This window comes from Mesoplodon mirus (genome assembly GCF_964341445.2).
Source record: "Mesoplodon mirus genome assembly, chromosome: 4".
Taxonomy (NCBI): Eukaryota; Metazoa; Chordata; class Mammalia; order Artiodactyla; family Ziphiidae; genus Mesoplodon; species Mesoplodon mirus.
The window spans coordinates 17,596,510-17,623,789 of record NC_138979.1 but is presented as its reverse complement, the minus strand read 5'-3'; the positions used below and the strand labels follow the sequence as shown (position 1 = coordinate 17,623,789).

Sequence of the window (27,280 nt, the reverse complement as noted above, 5' to 3'; positions counted from 1 at the left end):
GTGCCTGGGTTAGATGCTTTCTTAGACATCATCTCACATTATTCACATACACACAAGCCAAATATTTCTGTTAGAAGAGTCAGAAGAAATAACTACTCAGAATAGGGAAAGAAATTCTAGGCTTTATATTCCATACTCAATAGAGTGGTCATTGTGACCCTCTAGGAACTGTGGTTAATGAAATAAAATTTATTCTTGTAGGAGTACTAACCACTGAATTTCCAAAAATTATTGTAAGCAGTTCTTTAAAATAGTTATTAAAATGAAGCTTAAAAGGACCAAAAAAGGTAAAAAAATATTAGAAAATTTAGCTAGTAATTATAATTGAACATTAAGTTTATCTCAGTTTCCTGGTAGCCAAGGCAAAAAGGACAACATGAAAACTTTACTCTGTGACAAAAGGAAATGCATGAGTTTATTTGGAGAAATGCTCTGATTAGCAATTAATTCCAGGAGTCATTTTTAACATACATACTTGTAAAAGGGAAATTGCATAACAACATGACCATTTTCAAGTGAAGGGTTATATAAGATCCATGAATGCTCTTATTATGATCAACTGTTTGGGCAATAAATGGAAATATATGAGATCATGTGTAGAATATCTTCTCTGGTGTTATATGTTAGGAGTAATTTCTCACATATACACTTTCTAAAATAAAAATTGTATAACGAATTGGATTACATTTGTAAATATAGGGTTGCAAAGAACACAGAAATGTTCACATTATGACCATTTGTCATGTTGACTTTTGACCAAAGTTGAAGATATAACATTATATTGTAGAGACATTTTCCTGATAATTTAAGGTAATATAACCTAGAAGTATTTAGCTTTCTGGATAAATATTCTTGGTCTTATTAAGAACAGTAAAATGTTCATAGATAATTTTGTAAATCCAAAAGAAGGGGGAAACTACTAGGAAGGGGAGAATCCTTTGTCAGGAATTTCACCAAAAATGTCTACCTACAACTTCAAAATCAGCTTAAGATTTATGTTTTTATCCCATGATTTTTAAGAAAAAATGTTCAAACTATCATAAGTTTTTTTTTAAATCACCATTTTGGTAATTGATTTTATCAAATGCCATACCACTGTACTTTTCATCAATTATAAGATTCACATTTTTCACAATTTAAAATCTCCAATACTAAGATACTTCTTACAACCAATTTTAATTGGCAGCATTTTCTTTCTGTCTCAGAGATATATAAAATGTGTCATGATTTAATGGTTTCTTTTTTTTCCCTTTTTTGTTTAGTTGAAGTATAGTTGATTTACAATATTGTGTTAGTTTCTGGTGTCCAGCAAAGTGATTCAGTTATACATATATATATTATTTTCCATTGTGGTTTATTATAGGACATTGAATATAGTTTCCTGTGCTATACAGTAGGGCCTTGTTATTTATCTATTTTATATATAGTAGTTTGTATCTGCTAATTCCAAATTCTTAATTTATCCCTCCCCACCCCCTTTCCCCTTTGGTAACCATAAGTTTGTTTTCTATGTCTCTGCGTCTGTTTCTGTTTTGTAAATAAGTTCATAGGTATCATATTTTAGATCCTGCATATAAGTGATATCATATGTTATTTGTCTTTCTCTTTAATCTCTAGGTCCATCCATGTTGCTACAAATGGTGATTTAATGGTTTCTTAAATTCAGCGAAATATACATATAATTGTATACTTCATACATATTTCTTACATTTTAGTTCAGTTTGCAACACAAAAAATCAGACTATATTGATTAAAAGAAAAAAAAAAACTAGATTCTGGCAACAAAAGGGTAGTGGAGATTACTTCTCCAAAATTGTTGACATGTTACTGGAAAGATAGAGAATCAACTCCTTAACTGAATCCATGTTGTAATAAACCCTAGTGACTTGATGGAAACAATTTTGCAAAATTTGCAGTAAGTATCATATAAATTTGTGTTTATCAAAAACACCCTCAAGTTTATTAGATGTTTGGCATTTTACCCATCTATTCCATGGACTCCATACGACTTCATAAAGTTCTCTAGATAATGTCATGCCAAGACCATGGAGATGACATTTTGATGTCAAAACAAAATAATATAGCAGAAACCTATAGAAACAATGTTGCAGTGACAAAATGAAATGTCATTGGAGGTCTGTTGTAGCATAATGTCAAAACAAAATGTCAGGCAAAATCCATGGAGACACTATTATGATATCAAAATCAAACAATATCAGTGCCAGTCTGTAGAGACATTACAATATGAGAAAAGACAAAACAGAATGATATCGTTGAGATCTGTGACTTCTGAGTCTCAATGTAGCTTTATGTCGGATAATTGGCTTGTGACAAACATGGGTTCAGTATATGTTTTCTAAATCCTTCTTTTGCAACTCAAGAAAATATCCCAAACTGGTTCTTTGGTATAATGCCTGTGTTAGAAAATTGCTGATGTTTACATCTAAATCTGTGTCAAAGTCTGTATCTATGTTCTGGGCTTCTGTTGCTACCACACACATAATTAGTTCTATTTGGTCTTGGCTTAGCTTCCCTGCACACTAGTACTTGGACATCAGTTGAACGTAAAAATATGGGAAAGGCGGTGTTACAGTCTGCTTGTAAGGGATCATACTGGGTTTTAGCAGATGCTTTGCTCCATTTCTTTCTCCTCTGTCCTCAGGTATAGCTGACACTACCCCTGCCTTGGGGAGCCTTCAGGCATCAAGGCTGGTTTTGAAATGTACATCTGAATTCCCATGACCTTTGCCCCTTCCACTCATGGTTCAGTAGCACCTTGGCTGGGTAGTTACTCTGTTTTCCAGCTCTTCAATATTAATTGAAAGATCAAAAATTCTTTGTTTATTGCAGAAAAACAAATCTTTAAAAAATCTGTAATCTTGCTAAATAAGGATTTTGTCCCAAAAGAAAGTTATTTAAATTAGTAAAGTATCAGATTAAAGTCTTTGAACAATATTTTAGACACAGAGAAGTGAAAATTTCACCATATGAATCACCTTACAAAGGTCAAAAGGTTTTTATCCACATTTTAAATGATTTGTGTCTGGAATTCAATATTACCAATTTTTTTTTTTTTTTGGAAATTTGAAAATCCCTGAAACTGAGAAAAAGTCAAACTAGAGAAAAGAAGCTCTTCTATGAATACTGTGCCCAGAAAAGAAATTATATTTTTTCTCATTTTATTCAGCTAAAGTATAATTTAAAAATTTTTAAATTTTTAAACAAAATGATACAATAAAGTCTTGATTAACTAGAAGCCAACCAAGCAAACCCACAATTAGCCAATGTGTTTGCAAATTGCACTTTTTAGGAGAAAGAGGTAGATGCCTACAGAAGTGCTACTCTTGGGAGTTTGTAAAAAAAAATTGTAAAAAAAAAAGTGAAAGGGCTTTGGGATAATACCTATAGTCAGTAGGGTAACATTCAACTCAATTTCTTCCTTTTGTTTCCTACTCAGAGTAGTCAGTAATAAGAACTAAAGGTCAGGACTTCCCTGGTGGCACAGTTAAGAATCCGCCTGCTAATGCAGGGGACATGGGTTCAAGCCCTGGTCTGGGAAGATCTTATATGCCGCGGAGCAACTAAACCCGTGCGCCACAACTGCTGAACCTGCACTCAAGAGCCCGAGAGCCACAACTACTGAACCCACATGTCACAACTACTGGAGCCTGTGTGCCTAGAGCCCATGCTCCACAAGAGAAGCCACTGCGATGAGAAGCCTGCGCACCACAACGAAGAGTAGCCCCTGCTCACCTCAACTAGAGAAAACCTGCGCACAGCAACAAAGACCCAACACAGCCAAAAATAAATAAGATAAATAAATTTATTAAAGAAAAAAAGAACTAAAGGTCATGAGAATCTTGAAACTTTTTTAAAAGTTAAATGATATTCATCATTCCTTCTTTCCAAGATGGAAGAGAATTTAGTGCTTTCTAGAAGGATTTTCAAACATGAGGATTGAAACAAACAAAAAGGGCTTTTGATAAACTTTTAGTTCTTCAGAGTATCAATTGGTTCTTCTAAGACTATGATTGTTCGGGCTCTTATACTAGGTTTAATTTGCTTGTATTAATTCACATGTAGTAGCCACAAAACTATGCTATCTCCTGAAAAATGACATCAGCTTTGTGTGTGGTGGGGTCTCTGGAGTCTGGAACTGTATTCTCAAAGCATGCTCTGTAGCTGAGGCAAGACTGTACTGTGGGAGAAGTCAGGACACATTCTTTATCATGAGCACAAGTGGAATGATTTTAAGAGATACAAATGGAAGCTGGTCACTATTTGGCAGGAGAATTAAGAGTGGAGGCCAGAAAATATTGAAGCAGAGAATTAATAACTATAAATCATAGCCACCACATTGACCAGTGGGGGTAAACTTGTGTAATAAACATAAAGCCAAGCTGTGAATTTCATCACATGTCAAAGAAGGAAAACTGTTTCGAGTATTAATGTCAGAATGTGCATTTGGGGGGAGAAAGTTTGGAGGACTTGGGTAAATCATTAAAATATGATTTACTTATATTTGGAGCTTTGTAGATTACATATGCAATGCTTTAAAAATTTAGTCTCGGGTTTCCCTGGTGGCGCAGTGGTTGAGAATCCGCCTGCCGATGCAGGGGACACCGGTTCATGCCCCGGTCCGGGAAGATCCCACATGCAGCGGAGCGGCTAGGCCCGTGAGCCATGGCTGCTGAGCCTGCGCGTCCAGAGCCTGTGCTCCGCAACGGGAGAGGCCACAACAGTGAGAGGCCCGCGTACCACAAAAAAAAAAAAAGCTGTAGAGAGGGAGAAAATATTTGCAAAAACCCCCACATATCTGATAAAAAAAATACACAAAGAACGTTTAAAAAATCGTTTAAAACAATAAGAAAACCAACAATCTGATTTTTAAAAGGATCCAGGGCTTCCTTGTTGGTGTAGTGGTTAAGAATCTGCCTGCCAATGCAGGGGACACAGGTTCGAGCCCTGGTCCGGGAAGATCCCACATGCTGCAGAGCAACTAAGCCCGTGTGCCACAACTACTGAGCATATGCTCTAGAGCCCGCTTGTCACAACTACTGAGCCCGCTTGTCACAACTACTAAAGCCCACGTGCCTAGAGCCTGTGCTCTGCAACAAGAGAATCCACTGCAATGAAAAGCCCATGCAATGAAGAGTAGGCTCCACTCACTGCAACTGGAGAAAGCCTGCACGCAGCAACAAAGACCCAACACAGCCAAAAATAAATAAAATTTTTAATTAATTAATTAATTAATTTAAAAAGAGCCAAAGACCTTCACAGGCATCTCACCAAAAAAGATACAGAGATGGCTGATAAGCATCTGATAAGATGTTCCATACCATATGTCATCAGGGAAAAATGCACATTGTGAGATACCGCTACATACCTATTAGAATGGCTAAAATCCAAAACACCAACAATGCAGTGAAACCACTCTATGTGATACTGTAATGATGGATCCGTGTCTTTATATATTTGTTCAAACCCATAGTATGTGCTGGTGAAGATGTGGAGCAACGGGAACTCATTCATTGTTGGTGGGATACAAAATGGTACCAGTACTTTGGAAGACTGTTTAGCAATTTCTTACAAAACTAAACATACTCTTACCATACAATCTGGCAATCGTGCTCCTTGGTATTTACCCCACAGAATCAAAAACTTACATCCACACAAAAACCTGCCCACAAATGTTTGTAGCAGCTTTATTCATACTTGCCAAAACTTGGAAGCCACCAAGATGTCCTTCAGTAGGTGAATGGATAAATAAGCTGTGATATATCCAGACAATGGAATATTATTCAGGGCTAAAAAGAAAGGAGCTTTCAAGCTATGAAAAGACATAGAGGAAACCTAAAGGTGTACTACTAAGTAAAAGAAGACAGTCTGAAAAGGCTACGTACTGTATTATTCCAACTTTATGACATTCTGGAAAAGGCAAAACTGTGGAGACATAAAGAGATCAGGGGTTGCCAGGGGAGGGGTGGTGGGAAGGGATGAATAGGCAGAACATAGAGGACTTTTAGGGCAATGAAACTACTCTATATGATACTGCAGTGATGGATCCATGTCTTTATACATTTGTCCAAACCCATAGAATATGCAACACCAAGAGTGAACGCTACTGTGAACTGTGGACTTAGGGTGATAATTATGTGTTAGTGTAGATCCATGAGCTGTAACAAATACCCCACTTTGGTGGAGGATGTGGATAGTGGGGAAGGCCATGTCTGCATGGGGGCAGGGTGTACATGGGACAGCTCTGTACCTGCCTCTCAATTTTGCTGTGAATTGAAAACTACTCTAAAAAATAAAGTCTTTTTTTTAAAAAGGCTGTAGGGACAGGCTCTAAGAAAATGAAGCAAAAGAAAAACCATGAATGTCATAGAAGAAAGGAAATGTAACCATGATGCGCCACTTGAATTAGCAGTGAACAATATACGAATAATGTAAACACTAAAAAAAAATCATTGAAAAGTTGTGCTAGAGCTCTACTGGGAGGAACTGGGAGTAGGAATTGGGGTTGCAGTGCGTAAGAGAGCTAATGTTTCACCAACCTTCAGAGGAAGTCAGCAGTGTTTTTTATTTTATTTTATTTTATTTTACTTTACTTTATTTACTTTGCTTTATTTTATTTTCTTCCAGTTCTGTTGAGATATAATTGACACACAGCACCGTATAAGTTTAAGGTGTACAGCATAATGATTGGACTCACATACATCATGAAATGATCATCACAATAAGTTTAGTGAACACCCATCGTTTCATACTGATGCAAAGTAAAGAAATAGAAAAAAAAAGATGTTTAAAACTAATGAATCAGAAGATAGCAGTAAAAATGTATCATTCTGAAATATGTAGTTAAATACCAGAGATATTTGGCTAGATATGATTATTGTTAAATCCCTAGCTTTTGTTTTGTGTAATGAGTCATACTGATAATATTGATAAATTTAAATAATATTGAGTCCAGTATTAAAAATCACTAAGTGAAAGAGAGTGAGTCATGCAGAAATCATCAAGAGTATATCACAACCTGGGAATGATGTTCGATCCGTTCTGACTATCTCAGGCTGAGTTAAAAAGAAATATCATAGAGGGGCCTCCCTGGTGGCGCAGTGGTTGAGAGTCCGCCTGCCGATGCAGGGGATACGGGTTCGTGCCCCGGTCTGGGAGGATCCCATATGCCGCGGAGCGGCTGGGCCCGTGAGCCATGGCCGCTGGGCCTGCGCATCCGGAGCCTGTGCTCCGCAACGGGGGAGGCCACAACAGTGAGAGGCCCGCATACCGCAAAAAGAAAAAAAAAAAAAAGAAATATCATAGAAAACAGCTAAAAGCCTTAAAAAGTGGGGTTTTTTTTGTGGGGGGGAAGGATTGGGTAGTCAGAGGGACAAGATGTGATGAAAAAGGAGATTCTTTTATTTTAAGCTTTTTCTTTAGCATCGTAACATATAAACTATACATAGGCGAGTATTACTGTGAAAAAATGTAATTTACAAAAGAATGATGTCTACCATTAATTCCAAACCAATATGGTCACACTTTTTGTGCTTTCTCATAATAATTCAGTTAAACCTAAATGAGAAGTTAGTTGATTGACATTTCTGTCTCATTTATTTCCAGGTAAATAATTTGTAAATTAGGTTGTGGTCAAATTGTGAATAGAAGAAAAGCCTAAAAAATTATTAACTAATAATTATGAAATTAATTTAGAGCATAAATAGAAGTAAAAACTTTAATTACCAGTCAAGAAAAATATTCTAATAATCTTTAAAATGTTTAAAAATAATAGATGCAGACTCTTTATTTGGGCCCATCCAATGTTGTTTTTTTAGAAAATGAATAAATTTATGTTTCAGCTTTTATTCTAGGCATCAAAAATGTTTGGGTTAGCCACTCATGAAACCTACAGGCACTATATCTCCTGTTACATTATTTTCCACTTTAAGTCATTTCAGAAAAGCCACATAGAATGTAACCATTATTTAGAATTATGACATGAATATTAAGCACTGCACTGCATTGGAATTTTTATCCTAAAAAAACCATAGCTTAGTTTTGTATAATATTTTGCAATTATGCTGTCATTAAAGACAGAGAATGCAAAAACACAAAAAAATGTTAGCCTTAAATTCTATGTAATTATTTCATGATTAAAGAATTAAAATAATGGTTCTATAATTAGTTTCTATACTTGTATGGTAAAACCTCTGTAATGTGAAAAAGAACATGATAATCGTTTTATTTTGTCATCAAAAACCATCAGTTTTGGTAATTTAATTTTCATTGTTTTTTTATTTCATATTTCCTTAATATATTCCTGATTTTCACTCTTCTTTTAGTTCTTCAGGGTTTTCACCTATAATATTAAGATCCATTTGCTCTTTATTCAGACACTCAAATGTATATTTTAGTTTAAAGCACAGACTTTAACTGTAGGTCACCACTGACTAACCCTTGTATCCCCGGTGGTTTTATTGAATGAATAGTGTAATCCATAACCTCTCCTCAACTCTCTAACCCATTAGAATAACCTTCCATGTCCTTGCCGTTTAATAGACAGTTCAAGAAAAATCACACGATTTATGAAAAGTAAGTGCACTTTGGGTATTAACCCCAAATTATTACTGCTTCTTGCATTGTGCAAAGAAAAATGACATATGTGGTTTCTTATAGGCAGTAACATTTTATTTTCAAGAGTGCATTTAAATTCATAGGTATACCTGGAAAGCATTTTCTCTCCCATCATTTATTTGTTTAAAACCACACAGAGTTGCCTGCTAGGAAGACTCATGCCTGCAGAACTCCACTTCTGTCCACGGCTCAGCCCCCATTTCTCACAGGGGCTTGTGGAAGTTCAATCTGGATTTCTCCACCATCCCTGGGGTTTTAGATTCTACCATTCACCCTCATAGTATTCAAAGACTGTCTGTTTAGAAAGGTTTATTAGAATACGACCTCTTTGATAGTTTTATGTTGATAGTTTTTGAAAGCTTGCTAAATAATATTACTTTTGTGCTGAGTTTTGCCATATGCCTCCCTGGAAGTGTGGCCTGAAGACTGATCAACCCTTTCTGGTAGAAACCAACTTGTATTATTTCTGTGAAATTTACTAGTTAGGAGGAGGCACCTCAGGCTCACAGTGGAATATCTTTTTTCATGTATTTATTGTTGAGTCCTGAAATTATGTATGTCTGTGCATGTGTGTGTTCTTTGTAGCTGGAGGAATTCCCCTCGAAAAAGTAAAGCTAAATTTTTCTCACTCCTGCCTGAGCCCAGTGACAGGCTAATAAGGAAGAATGATGATAGTAATAAAATGAGGCGAGGGGTACATTCCTGAGATTTTGCTGCTTATGAAATGATAGCCCTGTTACCGAATGACCACAGAGGGGGACTTGGAGTGAAACCCGGTCCCAAGTCTTTCTGATGGAGAGAGATGACCCTCCCTATGACTCATCACATCAGAAGCAAGTGCAGTATTAACAGCTTTGGTGACCACCTTTTCAACCCAGAGAACATAGCTGTACATTTTTAATTTGTTATGATTTATAACACTGAAATTGGTGTGAAATGGACCACAAATCATGGGTGTCAGAATCTGAAAATGAATTTTATCAGCTGAGGAAAGTGAGTGCCTCTGGGATTTGCATAAGTTTCTCATAATTCTTTTCATATTACAGATGATGAGTATAACTGAAAATAAACTGAAAATGACACGAAATTTCCTAAGTAGCTAATTTCACATGTACACGTAAACATATATAAATATAGCCATTTAGCCTCACTTTAGACTTTCCCTATAATTCAAGGTGATTTGTACCTACCCATAGAAATATTTGTCTAAAATCCTTATAGTAAATATTAAGACCATGTGTTACATCTCACAAATATCTGGGATTATCTACAGAAAAATGCGAACGTTAAAACAAGGTATTCACCAACTTTATTTTTTCACTGTACAAACTTGGAAGAGAGAATTTATACCAATATAAAAATGCTAAGATTGAAGAAGGATCTATCCCCAAATTTCAGATGTTGTAAATACCTTTCAGCATCACAAAAGAGCTGCCCTTGTTAGAAACTAACTTTGCATGCATAATTAATTTGAGCACCACATTCCTCCTTCACAACCAGAAGAGAAATTGAATTCAGGTGTTTGGTGAACATATGGAGGATTTACTGAGAATTTATGACCTGTGGTTTGAGTGTAAAACCCCAAGATACTTGCTGATAAAACTTAATGAAGCTTGTGCAGAGGAGGTATTTTTATCTGTAGTTTGTTAATTGATACATTTCTTGGTTTAACCCTCCCACCCTTTCCCCCATTCCCCATAAATCTTCCAGTCTGAGGGGTAGAGCCACAGCAGAAAGCCAGTCTTCTCAGCCTGGTCCCACTAATGCGTACCTAAGCTGAAGTTCAGAGTTGGCTTTGTCATGGCATTTTAGCCTGTTCCTTCCCTTTTAATTTAGAAATTTATGCCTCTTCGCCCGCACAGGTGACAGGAGGCAAACCATGGGCCATGGGAGGAAGTGCTTCCAGGTTCCTCTAAGAGAAGCAAAAGTTTTCAGAGGAGTGATACCACTTACTCTGCCTTAAGGAAGCAAAGATGAGGCACAATGGAGCCCGCTGTTAGAATTTAGGCAACAAATTCACTGCCATTTAGAGGCTTTTCTTTTTCCCCTAGAGGAAGCACACTTTGGGGGACAGGAACCCGCCACAAACACACCCTAGCACTCTCTCTCTGCTGCTCTGTCTGTCCCTAGGATTTCACAAAGAATGCTCTTGATTTGAGTGCCAGGAAAGAGAACATATGACACGTGCTCCATTTTACCATACGGGGTGTAATGGGTTTAATGAGAAACCTGGGTTTGCTCACTAATTTACAGCAATTAAGAACTCAGTTCTGACATCTGTAGATTATTACTACTTGTCTGGCGATTACAAGATCAGGAATATTTTATGGAATTGCTAATCAGTGGAGAAAAATATCTAAGTGAGAAGAGCGTTGTTTACCTGCAGCCTCTGAACGGCGTTGGTTCCTGGTCCCTGAGCTGGCATCCCTTCTTGGTTCAGTAACATCACCCCCCCACCAACACTTTAGTCATCCCTGTTCAAGAACCTGTTTATATCCACTTTATCATGCTGACAATCTGTCTAGTTTGAAAGGATTACAACTCCGTACATCGACGCGTAACATCACAGTAAGACATTGCTTAATGATCTGAGACGCTTGTGGTCATTGCTGGCTGCCTGTTTCCAAAGCTATGTGACAGATCTGGCCTACATATGTTTTCTCCAGTGTCACTTTTTGCCTGCTCCAGTTCGGTTGTCTGTTTTAAGTGACATCCAGGAAATAGTTGAATTTTGGACTTGCCAGTGGTACTAATAAAGGCACTAAAAGCTTTTCCGTTCCTAGGATGTAAGAAGAATGAATCAAGCGAGGGAGGGAAATACACTCTAATTTCTCTCCAATGAAAATGTTTCCAAAAATACGAGTAGTCTTGCAGGATAGGTTGTTCCCATACTGTGCTGGATCTTTAAGTCTTTCCGTCTCTGTAAATACCAAGAAAATTAATAAAAAGATAACATTTCCCTTAAGGAAGTCGACTAAAACCCAGAAACCTTGCACGAAGTTTGAGTTGTTAGCTAAAGACATCATCAAGGCTTGGAGAAGTCAGAGGTCAGCAGAACAGGATCTGAGTATAAATGAATGGAGTCTTGGAAGCTTTAACTTACTATCGCCTTTCTAAGTGTGGTGCTGGGACGCAAACCATAATGATGTTACAGCATCCTGACTGGCATCCCAGGATCCGGAGAGGATAGGTCTTTGAAGTGCCGGCAGGTGGAGAAGAAAAAGTTCCTGAAGCAGAGAGGCTGGCACTTTTCCCATCTGGTGTGCCCATGGAATACCTGGGGGGAGGTGATAGAAATATATCAACAGGAAAAAGCTTCAAGTGTGGAGCTGCTTTATTTCCACGGTCTCAGATATAATTTGGATATCAGCTTTCGCATTTTTTTTAATTGGGAAAAAAGAATAATGTCCTTTTGCATCCCCAGTAATTGGATGCCAAGTACAGGTATGAAATTCACTAGCATTTGGAATAGAATTTTGTACTTAGCCCAAAAAGTAAATTGCTAGGGCTGAGACGTATAGAGCAAAAATGAAGAGGCCAGAGGTATGAGCTGATACGGTTAACCAGAATCTTTACTGTGTACCTATTCTTTTGCAAATTGGGGATTTGAAGGAGATCTGTTACAAACTGAATCCTTGGCAAAGTAACTAAAACTCGTTTTAACCAGGAATATCTCCTTGTGGGTTGTGTGTCGACCCAGATCCTAGCAGGTCACCAATTTCTGCCAGAAAGAGAAACTAGGATGAGTCCTTGAGTTTGGCTTTACCAAACCACCTGGTTGGTGGGTCTGTTCTCCCCACACTCGGGGAAAGCATTGTTGCTTTGGCCTTATGAAGGCTGATTTTCAGAGATCACAGAACCAGAGTGGGGCGTTTTGGTGAAGTGATGGGGAGGTTGACAAAAGGAGTTACCCTAAGCCATTGGGTAGATTTCCATGGGGTGTTCTTGGCTGTACACTAGTGTCTAGTGGAAAGTGCACTCCATTGGTTTCACGTGTTAAGATCTGGCAGTTACCATCTTTCAGTGACATCTTGTGCAATAGTATTTCCTTTGTGTAATTTTTCTAGGAGACCAGAACGTTGGAGTGATTAATCATATAAATGATAGTGGTAAAACTCATTCATCAAGTATGATTCCTCTCTTTTACTCTGCTCTTCTAACCAACAGGCTTTGCAACAGGCAATATTTATTAGGTTGCAACTGTGGACAAGACATAGTTCTGTGAGCCCTTCCAGGCTACTTGATTTCATTTAATAGTGTACAACGCCCTCACATTGTTTAAGGTGACGTGGTGGTGATAGTGGTGGTGTGTGTGTCCATGCTAAAGAGAGCAAGGTTTAGGGAGTTTAGGTGTTATCTTTTGTTGTCATCAGAGGGAGACCTGCCATACAATCACATTGCAAACCCCTGTTTGCATCATATCCACTAACATCGTACCGGCCAAATCAAGTCACACAGCCAAGGCCATCATCAGTGGGTATCAGTTTTTGCTGCAGAGCAAGTGAACACAGACTTAGCTTCAAACAACACATGTTTATTGTATCAGTTTCTTTGGGTCTGGAGTCTGGCAAGGGCTTAGCGGAACCCCCTGCTCGAGGTCTCATCCCGATGCAATCAAGGTATCAGCCAGGCTGGGTTCTCACTTGGAGGCTGTGCTAGGGAAGCCCCACTTCCCTGCTCCTGGAGTTGTTGGCATTATTCTGTTCTTTGAAGCTGTAGGATTCGTGACAGCTTCTTTCTTCAAAGCCAGAAAGGGGAAAGATGGACTAGTAAGATGGACCCTGTGTTCTTATTTAACCACATACATATAGTCATACACATTTCTTGACCTTTGCCTCATTTTACTGGGTAGAAGCAAGTCACAGGCCCTGCCCACACTTACGTGTTTGGGTTGCACAAAGGTTGGGATCCCAGAGGCAGGGATCATGGGACACCTGAAAGTCTGTCCATCATAAATATTTGCTAACAATTTACCTGCCACAGGGATGTGACGTACAAAAAAAATAATTATATATATATATATATATATATAACGTGATTGTAATGAAGGCCTAAACTTAAGGAAGAGGAACACACACCCATCTAAGTACCAAACACTGTACAACAGTATTTGGGTCAGAGGACAAGGATTATTGAGGAATTGAAAGGAAAAAATGAACATGGGCTGCAGTAGTTAGGAAAGGCTTCAAGGAGGTGGAATTTGATTTCTTTGACCTCCTGGTAGAATTGGAAAGATGGAAAGAAAAAGAAAGGGTATTACAGAAAGAAAGATACGAGCAAATTTATCTCCTCTCTTCCTTGGGAGTGTGTCTTCTCTTGTACTAGAGTCTAGAATCATCTCCCCCTTCTGAGCCCATGGATCCATCCCCTCCCTCTGTCTTCCTCCTCTCTTCGCTTTCCCTCTCTCCTTCCTTCTATAGGAAGGAAAGTGTGTACCAAGATGGTACGTCCTTGTTCAGAGCAATGAGTGGTTATTCTCCCTTCCATTGGATTCTGGGTCTTAAGGCTATGCCCTCTATTCCAGTTTTCTGGATTTCCCTTGCATAATTAAACATGCAAATGTTAAAGTATTTTTAGTCCATAAAGAATTCATCAGTCACGTCACAAACACCTCTCTCTCAGCATATGATGGTCTGAAAAGATAGGTCAGAACTCAAGCCTGCAGGCCAGGGTGCCCAGTGTTAGATAAGGAGCAGAGGCAAGGCTGCATGGACAATGCCCAGTGGTCTTTTTTAAAAAAATATTTGCTTCTTGGGCCTGTTAGTAGGGGTCCACTAGCCTTATCTCGGTGCAGTGAAAGTAAATAACCTAGAAAAGCAACATATAAAATAGGCAGCATCTGTAGAATATAAAGTAGAGCTTACAAGCTAGCAGGCAACAGACATTTTTTTTGTCTCACCTAGGATTGAAAAATTAAAATAAGCCAACATTTAAAATTAGAAGGTAGGGGGCTTCCCTGGTGGCGCAGTGGTTGAGAGTCCGCCTGTCGATGCAGGGGACGCGGGTTCGTGCCCCGGTCCAGGAGGATCCCACATGCCGCGGAGTGGCAGGGCCTGTGAGCCATGGCCACTGGGCCTGCACGTCCGGAGCCTGTGCTCTGCAACGGGAGAGGCCACAGCAGTGAGAGGCCCGCGTACCACAAAAAAAAATTAGAAGGTAGGGTGGGGACTATAATTCTGACTTCTCTCAGAAAAGTTAGAAGGCGACATCAGACCCATATCCTTTCAGGGCAATAATCTCCTGGAACCAGGTAAGGGCCTCCCTTTCTAGACCAAGCATATTTCTCCCAGTTGTCACAGCACATGCTTCGTGCTTCCAGCGCAGTGGGTCTCCTTCACTCTTTAGTTAATTGCCCCGCAGGCATTGGAACTTGTCCCAACTGTGAAGCCTGCAGGCCTTGTTTTCAAAGTGTTGTCCGTAGAGCAGTTGCGGCGCTTTCAAATGCATGCAGATTCCTGGGCCCTGCACTAGCCGGGCTGACTCAGAATATCTCAAGACGGGGCTTCCCCGGTGGCGCAGTGGTAGAGAGTCCGCCTGCCGATGCAGGGGACACGGGTTCGTGCCCCGGTGTGGGAGGATCCCACATGCCCCCACATGCCGCGGAGCGGCTGGGCCCGTGAGCCATGGCCGCTGAGCCTGTGTGTACGGAGCCTGTGCTCCGCAACGGGAGAGGCCACAACAGTGAGAGGCCCACGTACCGCAAAAAAAAAAAAAAACAAAAACAAACAAACAAAAAAAAAGAATATCTCAAGATGAGTCTCAACCAGCATTTTTTAAAAAGCACTCTGGATGATGAGATTCATACACAAGACGTGTCTAGTGGTGAGACCCACGATTCTGAAGTTTCTTTCCTCATTCAGTGCACCTGTGCAGCACAGATGCAGGGCAGGCTCGGATGCTTATCTACAAACAGGATTGTGGCTGCAGTTAGCATGGATTGGTGTTTTCTCAGCTACTTTTGCTTGTGAAGCACATCGCAGGAGTCCAATCTGAAGGTTTTAATACTTAGTACTTTGTGTGATCTACCTCTGATAGGAGAGAGTACATTCTCACGGTAATTGGATGGGAAAGATTTAGGTTCCGTCTAAGTCAGGGTTAGGTTGTACATGTGTGTTAGGGATCTCCATAGTGTGTGATCCAATGTACGCTTTCTTGACCCTGTCAGAAAAAGTCCCAGATCATTACGGGACCAAAACCCTCTTCATTTAGTTTAAAATACACACACACACACACACACACACGAGTGTGTGCACGTGTATAAACACCAATGTGTAAGAAAGGCTAAATGCTAATGTTGGACATAAACCATGTAGATTTTTTTTACCCAAAAAGCATCTCTGTCACTCCCATCCTCATCCCTCCTTTCTGTACACTGTTGGTAAATTATGATTTACTGACTCATTAAGAGTTTTATTGTCTCATTCACCCATCTGATCAACTTAGGTGATATCTTTATTATATTCCTCACCAAAAAAAATAATAATAATGAGCAACTTTAAGTTGGCAGTGAACCCAAATATAAGTTGATTGGGGTCTGCAGGCATTCGTCACGAATGCTAATGAATATTTCAAATTTCCTTTGGCCTTCTTGGCAGAAGAGGTAACCAAGAGCTTTAGAAATCCAGATGTGAGTTATTGGCCCTTAGAGCCTGGCCTGAGAGGCAGAACTAAGCAGTTGCAGTGGTTCCATCTCTAGAAGCCAGGGTTTCACCTGCAGACTTCCAGCTGTTATTCCCCAAGGATGCTTGATGGGCTTCCAGTCTTTGGAAATCTCCATCCATCAGAAAACCACTGCAGCCTTCAACCCTCGGGTGCTTGCTAGTCTTAGACAGGTCAGTCTGCTTCCTCTAGAGCATAAGAAGAAAGGAAGCAGGGAAAAGAGAGTGAAACAGTGGTCTCGCCAGCTGCTCAGATTTGGAAGTAAGGTCAGAAGTGACTTCCAGAACTTGTCTTATCCTATGAAAAGCATGAAGGTCACCAGAACTTAAAATTAAGGACCTGGGTCCACTTCCCTTGTTGTGAGACTGAGAATGTAAATTGGTACAGCCACTATGGAGAACAGTATGGAGGGTCCTTAAAAAACTAAAAATAGAATTACCATATGATCCAGCAATCCCACTCCTGGACATATATCTAGAGAAAAACATGGTTCAAAAGGATACATGCACCCCAATATTCATTGCAGCACTGTTTACAATAGGCAAGACATGGAAGCAGCCTAAATATCCATTGACAGATGAATGGATAAAGATGTGGTACATATGTACAATGGTATATTACTCAGCCATCAAAAAGAATGCAATAATGCCATTTGCAGTAACATGGATGGACCTGGAGATTACCATACTAAGTGAAGTCAGACAGAGAAAGACAAATATCCTATGATATCGCTTATATGCGGAATCTAAAAAAATTTTATTTCATGATGCAAAAACTTATTTACAAAACAGAAACAGACTTACAGATTTAGAGAACGAATTTACAATTACCAAGGGGGAAAGGTGGGGGGGAGGAATAGATTGGGAATTTTGGATTGACACGTACACACTGCTATATTTAAAATAGATAACCAACAAGGACCTACTGTATAGCACAGGCAACTCTGCTCAGTGTTCTGTAATAACCTAAATGGGAAAAGAATTTGAAAAAAATAGATACAAGTATACGTATAACCAAATCACTTTTTTGGGAGACTGCGCATTCAGGTAATCACAAATAGTAAGAAGATGTCCGTTTTCACCAACGGTTTGGACTTCATGGACCTAATAATTATGTGGTTAAAACTGTCTGTGCTACATGAAAATAATAGGGAAATATTTCTACTAAGACATGTAAAATATTTCACCATGCAAGGCTCCTACAATCCCCCTATTAAAAGCTGTGAAGTATGCAGGGGACAAAAGAGTCACAGCTGGAAAGAGGGCAGTGAGGTGAATGAATGTTCGCTTTCCTAGCCTTTGTCTTATGAATCTATCCACGTACCTACACCATCACAGGTTCACATGGAGGGTGAGGAATTCTGTGGATTGGGCGTTCCATCTGGAAAACGTATCTGCTGGGACAAGATAAGATGCTGTATATATGATTTAAAAAACAGTAGGAATAACACCCTGCTAGGCTCAGGAGTGTGGAGGGGAAGTTTAAAGTGGTACCCACATGTAGACGGAAGCTTCGTGTTGTCAACTAGCACATTTTACAGATTAACTTTCCATGTTCTCTGGCTGATCAGTTCCAAAGATCTATCAGAAGAGGAACAAAGGGGACACAAGTTTTCATTGACTGGGAAAATCATCAAATTGAATGTATCGACAGGATATTCCAGAAGCTCTCATGAAATTGATAGAAACATAAGGGTGACAGGAGCCACCGAGGAGATGAAGTGATGAAAGACAATCCCCTATTCTTAGAAGATGTCCATGTTATAGTCCTGGATGTGATCATTTTCAATTTGAGATTTTCAAACGTTTGGAATTCTTGAAAATATGTGAAATTATACAAAGACATGTTAGTTTGAGAATTTTATAGGCTCTCCTCTGACAGACTTTCTCTTTCCAGGCCACCTCTCACAAATGACATTACCCAGGGGGCTGTGCAGCCAAAAGAACTCAGATCCACTCTGAGTCACCAGGGCAACATGTCTTCAATGAAGGGACCCATCCTCCTATTAGCTGACAGCTTCCCATTCTGCCAGCAGCTTGGAGGGGTATATGTGATAAATATAAGACTTGGTTCCTGTCCTCAGGAAGTCTGAAGTTTTGTTGGAAAACTATATACCTAATGTGCTTGAATAGCTGTCTGGATTGGATGTAATTTTGTGCTTAGGGAATGGAATCCACCAAAAGTGCTGTGAGATTTAAGATTGATTTTCGTTTTATCTATTACTCTTGCAAAATACTGTTTTAAATATGTATGTAATTTAATAGGGGAGGGGCTTTGGTGTCTGCTGTGTGTTTTACTAAATGAAACAACAGGGTATAGTGAGATGAGGGTGGGTTAGTGGCCAGAAAATTCTGGATTCTAGTCTCACATTCCCCACTGGCTAGAGAAAAACTGGAGACTTCAAACAAGTTACTTATCTTCTCTGAATGGCAGTTTCTACCTTTGTGTGTGTGTGGATGTGTGTGTGTGTGTGTGTGTGTGTGTGAAATACTACCTTCTGCACCTATCTTATAAGCTTTCTGTGAGGATAAAACAGAATTCAAAACTATAAAAAAGAAGGCAAAATTATTAGGAACTCATTGGTTCAATCAAACTATCACCTGAGGTTATTTTTTAAATGCTTTTCATGTATACTGTGAGTGTTGGATTTTGTGTACAGATGTGGGAAAACTCATAAATAAGAACTTCATATAATGGCATTATGAAAGTAATACTGCACGTTTGTGAGTCTATATTGTATGGTGTTGTCTCACTTGATTGTTACAACTATTATATTTAGAGCAAAAAGGATTCTTATGTGCACTTCCTATATATATATAAAGAAGCCACAGCCCAGAGACGTTAAGTGTCTTACTTTAAGAAGGTGGAGAAGCTAGGACTGGACCCCGGTATTTCCAACTTTTCATGCAATGTCCTTTCCAAAAAATTTTTGCTGCCAACACCTTGCCAGATTACCGAGAGGAAATGAGGCTTTTAAAGAGCTGCGTAAAAAAGGAATGTCTAAAAATACCACTTGCCCTCTTGAATATCTAAAATCACCCCAGTAAGTCTTAATCATGAGAACAAAATGAAAACATATTTCAAATGCCTAGATATTGTCTTAAAATTTCACTTCCTCTCAAACAGCACCATTTCACAGCAAGCTGCCATTTTTTCCTAGCAACTGCCATCCACAGATTGTATTTCTGAAGGGTGTTCACTGTTGCCTGTTTTGTCTTTTAGCAACAGATCAACTCCTAGCAACCATGATCGGATACAGCGTCTCCGGCAAGAATTTCAGCAAGCAAAGCAGGATGAAGATGTGGAAGATCGGCGACGTACCTATAGCTTTGAACAACCCTGGGTGAGTGTTTGGTGCCTTGGCACAGTTGTAGGAAGTCCTGCAACTTCCCTGCAGTAAAAGCCACTAAGCTGTGACCTCAGACCTTTATGAAACAAGACAAGATGGAGCCAAATTCCTTTGACCTTTAGCATATTGACCTTTTCCTCATTTCCATCTGGGTTTCATCACTGCTAATTTCATTTTATATCTTGTTGCACCATCTGTCCGTTGCAGAATAGGTTTCATTTGCCTGATGACAAGACAGAGCAGGAGTATTCTGACTCTCAACTATGCATTTTTTAAAGTTTAGTTAAGTATTTTTCTATATACATTTTTCTGAGAGTCAGAGCCTGAATAAATCAGTTCAACACGTCTATGGTGTATCTGCTCTACGCAAAGTACAGTATTTAGAGATTCTTGATTCTCCCCCGTCTCCTGTGTGCATGTGTTGAGCCCCCGCCAGGTCTCTGCCTCTAGCCCATCTCCAATCCTCCCTCCCATCGCCGCCAGAGGGACCCTTCTACAGCAGCGCTCTGAATGGCTTCTCAGTGCCCCCAAGATAAGTCCAGATTCCACAGTGTGGCGGGCTAATTAATCCTCCCAATCCAGCCCCAAACTTGGGCTCTGATCTTGTGTTTTGCCTTAGAGATGATGTCACTTCTGGGAATGGGAGGCATTGGACCAGATTTGGGGGTTCAATATGATGGGAATTGTGAAGGCTTTCTTTGGAAACCTGAGAGAGTCAACTAGAGATGAGTAAATAAGCTGCCTGAGGCAGGAAAATCTAACTGAGGGTATTAGTAAGTCCAGTCAACATGATAGTGTGACCATAGCCAATAATGCTTTGAGGACAGGGAATAGAAAAATAATTTTTTAAATTAATTAACTTATTTATTTTTGGCTGTGTTGGGTCTTCACTGCTGCACGCAGGCTTTCTGTAGTTGCGGCGAGCGGGGGCTCCTCTTCGTTGCAGTGCGCGGGCTTCTCATTGCGGTGGCTTCTCTTGTTGCGGAACACGGGCTCTAGGCGTGCGGGCTTCAGTAGTTGTAGCATGCGGGCTCAGTAGTTGTGGCGCACGGGCTTAGTTGCTCTGGGCATGTGGGATCTTCCCGGACCAGAGCTTGAACCTGTGTCCCCTGCATTGGCAGGTGGATTCTTAACCACTGCGCCACCAAGGGAAGTCCCAGAAAATAATTTTTTAAAAAAATTTATCTTATTGAAGAATAGTTGATTTACAATGTTGTGTTTATTTCTGCTATACAGCAAATCGACTCAGTTACACATATATATATTTTTTTCATATTCTTTTCCATTATGGTTTATCACAGGATATTGAATAGAGTTGTAGGACCTTGTTGTTTAGAAAAATAATTTTTTAGTTGAATTCTGTGATGAGGATTGGCAAGACAGACATGGCAGAAAGTCAAGGAAGGCAAGCCTGGTGAGGATACTGGTAAAGCACTGCCCCGTGTGGGCAGGGTGGTCAGTACAGCGCAGGGATGAACAGTATTCCCCACAGGGATGAACCGGTGGTCAGTACCGCTCTGATAGCCTGGGAGGCTGCTGGGAGTGGAGCTGGGGGTGCCAGCGGTCCAGGGTTATAAAGCTTAGGAGGCTGCGGTCAAGAGTGTATTTTTGGAGTCCAGGAAAATCTGGATGATGTTGGGATCAAAGGTGTCCCGTCCATGCATGGGAGTTCCTGAAGTGGAGGAGTGATTAGGGCCCAAAACGTGTATTGAGTTCAGTTCAACGTGTTGGGGATATGATCACACTCGATATGTGGGAGAGTAGGGGCGGACGAAGAATGGTGTGAGAAAAGGCTGACATAGACCCAAGTGTGGTTAGATTGTAGGGAAGGAGAGATGAAGGTGGGAAGGTTCTAGGAGCTTTCCATGCTAGACTGAAAGTCTGAACAAAAATGGTGTCAGGACAGAATGCCGGCCCACTAGCCAGGTTAGAAAAAATAATTTTAAATTTTTTCTCCAGGCCTCAGTTTTCTTACTTGTAAACCAAGGGGGTTAGAGTAGCTGATTGTCAGTTACTAAACCTTTTGTTAGAATGAACATTTAAGAGGAAGCTGGGGGTATAGAGTAAAGCAGATGTCAGCAGAGCTCCTTGGGTTGAATACAGAGGCTGCTGCCGTGGGTCCGAGCTTCTCCAAGTGTAGTCCACGGACCAGCACCTTCAGCTTCTCCTGGGAGCTTGTCACACGTGCACGTTCCTGGGCCCTGCCTCGGACTTACTGGATCTGAACCTCTGTGGGTGGGGGCCCAGGAATCTGTATTTTAATAAGCCCTCCACATCCCCTCGAAGGATGGTCAGCTCTGGGAGGCATTGCTCCAGAGTTTAGATCGTCGCTGAGGTCCTGTTTGGTCCTAAAATCCAGCACTCTCAGTACACACTCCACACAAAGCCAGAAAAGGTTCTGATCTGGGGTTTGGTGATCAAGTTGGAGTTTGTGCAAGGTTCATTTTGCAAATGAAAGAAGAAGAAGGAAAAATTGGAGAAGCCGTCCCAGTTTGAAGGACCTCACCTTGGTTCAAGTGAGGAAGATGGGACCTTAGAACAGGCAATATGAGACCGGCATCCCGGAGGAAAAACTCAGGAAATCAATCGTAGCTGACTTTGGGAGGTTATAAAACATGTGCAACAGATTTAATACGTATGAAAATCTCATTGGCCTCTGCAACAATATCACTATTAATAATATTTAGTTTATTTTTCTAGATGATCAAGGAAACTGAGTTATTCCCGTGTAGCAACAGGATGGAATTATGTTCATCTACTTCTGTTGTTTGGCTTAATGACTCAACCTAGTCCTGCTAGGTTTCCTAAAGCAGGCTTCTTTTGTGTTGCGGGGTAAACATCCTTAACTGTGTATATTTGCACAAAGGCGCTGAAAGGAAGAAAGAGGCCAGTGGCAACCTGAAGGGATAAATAGCCGCTGCATATGGAAATGGTTCTCACACCCGTAACTCTAGCAGCCCAGGCCCTCCAAGGGCTTTTCACTCCCCGTCCAGCCCAGGAGGGGCAGTGTCGTGCCATTTTACTTTACCAGGGAAAGTGGATTATCCAACCAGCATGTTTTAGTCCGTAATGAATCATTTAACTCACCAAATTTCATGAGTGTTGATTATGTTCTGTTATTGTGTTTGGTTCTGGAAAACAAAGAAAGAATGCCCTTAGGATCCTACAGTGGAGCTGATACAAAGGAAAGGCATGCTTTTACAATCTTGAGAGGGGGATGCAGGGACTGTTGAACACAGAGAAACCACACCCAAATTGATTGTGGGTGGGCACAAAAAAGCTTGAAAGAACACCTCTTTGAAGTTGGAAAATATTTTAAATATATAACTTTGAGAAACAGAGGAATCTATCTTTGGGAACTAAAATTAATTGGAATTATTTCTGGTTAGTTATCTACATACAAGATCTCCAGGTTTGTTGGAGGCTAAATGAGCATTTCCTCCTTCTTAGCTCTAGCAGTTTTGTGCTAGGAGATGTGGCAACCATTTGGTATCCATTAGGTTTCTTTATAAGTTTTTTTTAATGCGGGGCATGAATATTTTGGTACATGTTTCTATGTTATCTGCTTAATATGAGCAATCATGTTGGGAAAAAAATGTTTGAGAATGTCTTGTACGTTAGGAAACTCGACTACTGAAGGTCATAGGCCAAATTATTGTATATCAAAATGCTGTAGCAACTTCAGATGGACAACTTGGCTTGTATGATCATTTCCTGTGATGATTGAGCGGGGAATTATTTGGATGACAGGCTGATTACCTTGGGAATGGAATAATTTCCTAAATTGTGGGTCAGAAGTTGACCTTCTCCATTTATTTATTTATTTATTCATTCATTCATTCATTCATTTATCAAACAATTGGGATCTTGCTGTGTACTCTCCATTCTACAGATCGTGTAAATGAGTGTAAAGTGACTGTAATTCTACTCAGTGTATTAATTTTCATACAGATTCTCATTGTTGCCTTATGAAGAGCGGCTCAGTTGTTCAAAATGTAACGTAGCCTATAGTTTTTATTATCTGTTTTACAAAATGAGCTTTGAATATCTTGGTATCTTGATTCTTTTCCCGTATGTATTCTGACCTTGAAAGATAACTGTGTTTGGAAAGGATGAGGCCATGATCTCACCCACTGGAATTATTTGTAATCACTTTAGTGTTAAGGAACCACAAGCCCATCTTCAAGCTGTGTGTACAGCTTAGACCATATTCATTGAAACTGTCCCGCTTGTCAGAAATGCCCACACATGAAGTGCAGTCAGATGTATCATTGAAAAATATCCAAGCCAATGGCTTTACATACAGAGAGAGATGCTGCAGAAAATTCTTCCAAGGGGCCCTTTTCAACTTATCCATTTTCAGAATGTTCTCTCTACTCTAGCAGAACAGTACACACCTGTTCCTGGGCTTCTGTTCAAAATAATGGTTTGGGCCTGAGGGAGCTGATTTGTGACACAAAAGGTCCTTCCATGAGCAGAGGCCCAGGACATTTCCTTAGCTCCATAACGGAAGTGAATTCTCTCCCAAGCTGAGTAAAAGAAGAAGAAGAAAAAGGAACTTCCTCCCCCAAAGCAGTGCCAGGTACAGCATAAATAAAGCAGCAAGTTGCTGCAAATCTTTCTTAAGATAATGGAACAATAGCTGAGGTTAGGGTTATTATCACAGAGCTCAGATATGGACAGGACTTAGTGTTGCTTTTAAAAGAATTAAATTGCAGGCTGCAGACCTAAGTACAGTATGCTGTTAAAACTTTACAGATACCTGAGTGTTGCCCACAAGCAGACATACTGGCTGAGACTGTTGATGGATGGGATAATGGAGCTTTTAATAGCCGTATTGCTAAATCCTTTCCATCCTGGGTGGGTAGTGACTGAAAGTAGTTTAGTCCTTCAGAGAGAAAATTGATCCTCCACGATATGAATATCCTGTTCTCCCCCAAGCTTTCTTCCTAGCTAGCTGTCCTTAAACAAATTAAAAAAAAAAAAAAAAATCTGTCCCTTTCTCCATTTTCCTGCCTTGGACTTTTAACGACCCCACTTTCCCATTTAGGTTCTTGCCTGCTTTAGTAAGAGGGCCAGTCACACTGCACAGCCATCCTGCACCCCTAGACTGCCTTCCCTGGACCTGGGGAATTTGAGGAGATGATGCTTCTCTTTTTGTCTTCCTTTTTTTAAGACTTCAGAGGTATCTGCTGTCATTTCCTCCTAATGGGCCTCCACGCCTGGACTCAAGAAATACCTTCTTAGTTGATAGCCTTGCTGTGTGTAGTGTTACTCCAGTTCAAATTGGGTGGCAATCACCTCTCTTGAAAATCCACTTGGAGGAAACCATTCTTGCAGCAAAGGGGTGCCCTTTAGTTATGGCAAGGGTGTCTCTGTGCTGCTGCAGAATAGACCCTTTTCTTGGAGTCCCATGACCCACCCTCCCAGCCAGAGCCTCCATGACCCGCAGGCTGTTCTACCCACAGAACCCTCCAGTGGTGAAGTGCATGAGGCTGCCTGCCACCCATCAGTGAGGGACACTGGAGGGCTGCTCCTTTATTTTCAACCTACTTGCTGATTAAGGTGGGAAAATAGATCCAAACCCTGGTTGGGAAAGATGAGAAGAAGACAAATAGCATGTTAAGACCAAAACACATATTTATAAAATCTTGATGAGGGAAATTGGTGTGTGTGGCACTTTTTCAACCATTACTCACATCATTAGTAGCAATTAAGCTTTTCAACATTCAGAACCCAGAGTTCAATCGATAGCTGTGTAAGTACAGTGTGTGATGGGTAGAGGGGAGGGCAGGGAGGACAGGATCTAGAAACAAAAGTTAACTTTATTTGGATTAGAGGTTGGCAGTAAGTCCTCTATAGAAAACCATTACCAATATTAGCAATGGCCACTTTTAAACAGAGTAAACAACTTACACTCTTAACATGGTTAAGTGACTATTTGTTATCAGAATGTGGAATTCATACTAGGATTGCAGTGCATTTGAATTGCTAAAATAAGGACTTTAAATCTCAAGGGATATCATTGTTCTTTGTTTTATCATTATCATCATCTTCATCATAGGTTTTCATCCAAAGCACAGAAACTTCTTGTATTTTATTTTTGTTTTCTCTACATGCCCTGGACATATGTGAAGATTTGAAATTTTTTATTATTCATAATTTAAGTAGAAAGCCCACCCTAAATTCTCATTCATAAGACTATTACATATATGTGTATGTGTGAATATATACAAGTGCACACACACATATGCATACATGCTCTTTTTCTTATCTATATGAAGAAAAATTAGATTATTTAAACAGTATTAAATATTAATAAAACTAATGAATTTTATTTCGTAAGAGACACACATACACTTTTATACGAAGCTCTAAAAGTCTTATAATACCACCTAGTTCAAATTAGTACTGAAACTTTGTACAGTATACATTTATTTTTGTTCTTTCTTTAGTCTATTAACAGTTTGGGTTTTGTATTTTTATTTTTTGTGTTGTCTATTTTTATTTTGGAAAAATAAGGATGATTTTTACTTAATGGAGAGAAATGCATAAGGACTTAATTTAGTGAAACACTGTACAGAAGATATTTTCAATATTTTGTTCTACATTAGTGATACCAAAACTGTTCAGCTTTCGAAGCTTTATGTAATTTTTTATATAATATAAATTGTATCTCTTCATAATCACAATAAAGACCAGTACTTTGCAGCTCATTTACAAAAGCAGCCTGCATCATTTTCACTTGTGGTTTTAAACATAAGCCATGAAGACAGTCACGTATCGTGGTTCTCCAGTGTATTGTATAAGAGATAATCATGTATATACTTCTGTCTTATAACCTCTGTCATTATTATGGCTTTGGCAACCTGGGCTATTTTTTTACTTAAAAGGTAGCTGCTTGTCACCAATTTCATCACAAACAAGGCCAGGGTTATTTATAATTTTCACTCTTAAAGCTGAGCTATTGCCTTGCTGTCTGGTGAATCTCTGGAATCATTACAATTATGTGTTCCCTGCGTGTTTCCCTGTATAGATGTTGCTTTGTTGTAGTTGCTGATGCTGTTTTATCTGAAAACATGCCCTTCTCTCTGGGGTTAAACCTGATCTCTTTCTTCATTTCTATCTTTATTTTTATGATTTTGGACTCTAGATACATTATTCTATTTTTGCTGTAGGGATGAAAACCACAAAACCACAGTATCTTAAAGTTGGGGCTGTCGGTGGTAAGACTGTTCCCACAATTTACGTTTTTATGAGATCTTCATTGAAATCATGAATCAGGTTATTTTTGATTCAGGCCGAGTAGAAAACTTGCCAGGACGACCTTCTCTCATTGTTGCTCTGGACCCGTCATGCACACAATCTTCCTTGAAATCTGCGGCCCAGTCAACTTTCATCCTAAAAATAAGGGTGATTCTTTCTTTCTTTTCTTTTTTTTTTGGCTGCATGGTGTCTTCGTTGCTGCACACGGGCTTTCTGGCTTTCTCTAGTTGCAGCGAGCGGGGGCTACTCTTCGTTGAGGTGCGCGGGCTCTAGAGCTCAGGCTCAGTAGTTGTGGCGCACGGGCTTTGTTGCTCCGCGGCATGTGGGCTCTTCCCTGACCAGGGATCAAACCCACGTACCCTGCATTGGCAG

General features: G+C 39.8%; 1 protein-coding gene across 12 annotated transcripts in view; it reads left to right on the top strand.

Annotated features, from left to right (window-relative positions):
- Nucleotides 1-27,280, top strand: part of PARD3 (par-3 family cell polarity regulator) — a 629,984-nt gene that overhangs the window by 590,839 nt on the left and 11,865 nt on the right. For all 12 annotated transcript variants that reach the window (XM_082620041.1, XM_082620034.1, XM_082620050.1 and 9 more), the window contains one exon: nt 19,516-19,636. In XM_082620041.1, the coding sequence (XP_082476167.1) occupies nt 19,516-19,636 (121 nt within the window). The remainder of the gene's footprint in view (nt 1-19,515; nt 19,637-27,280) is intronic.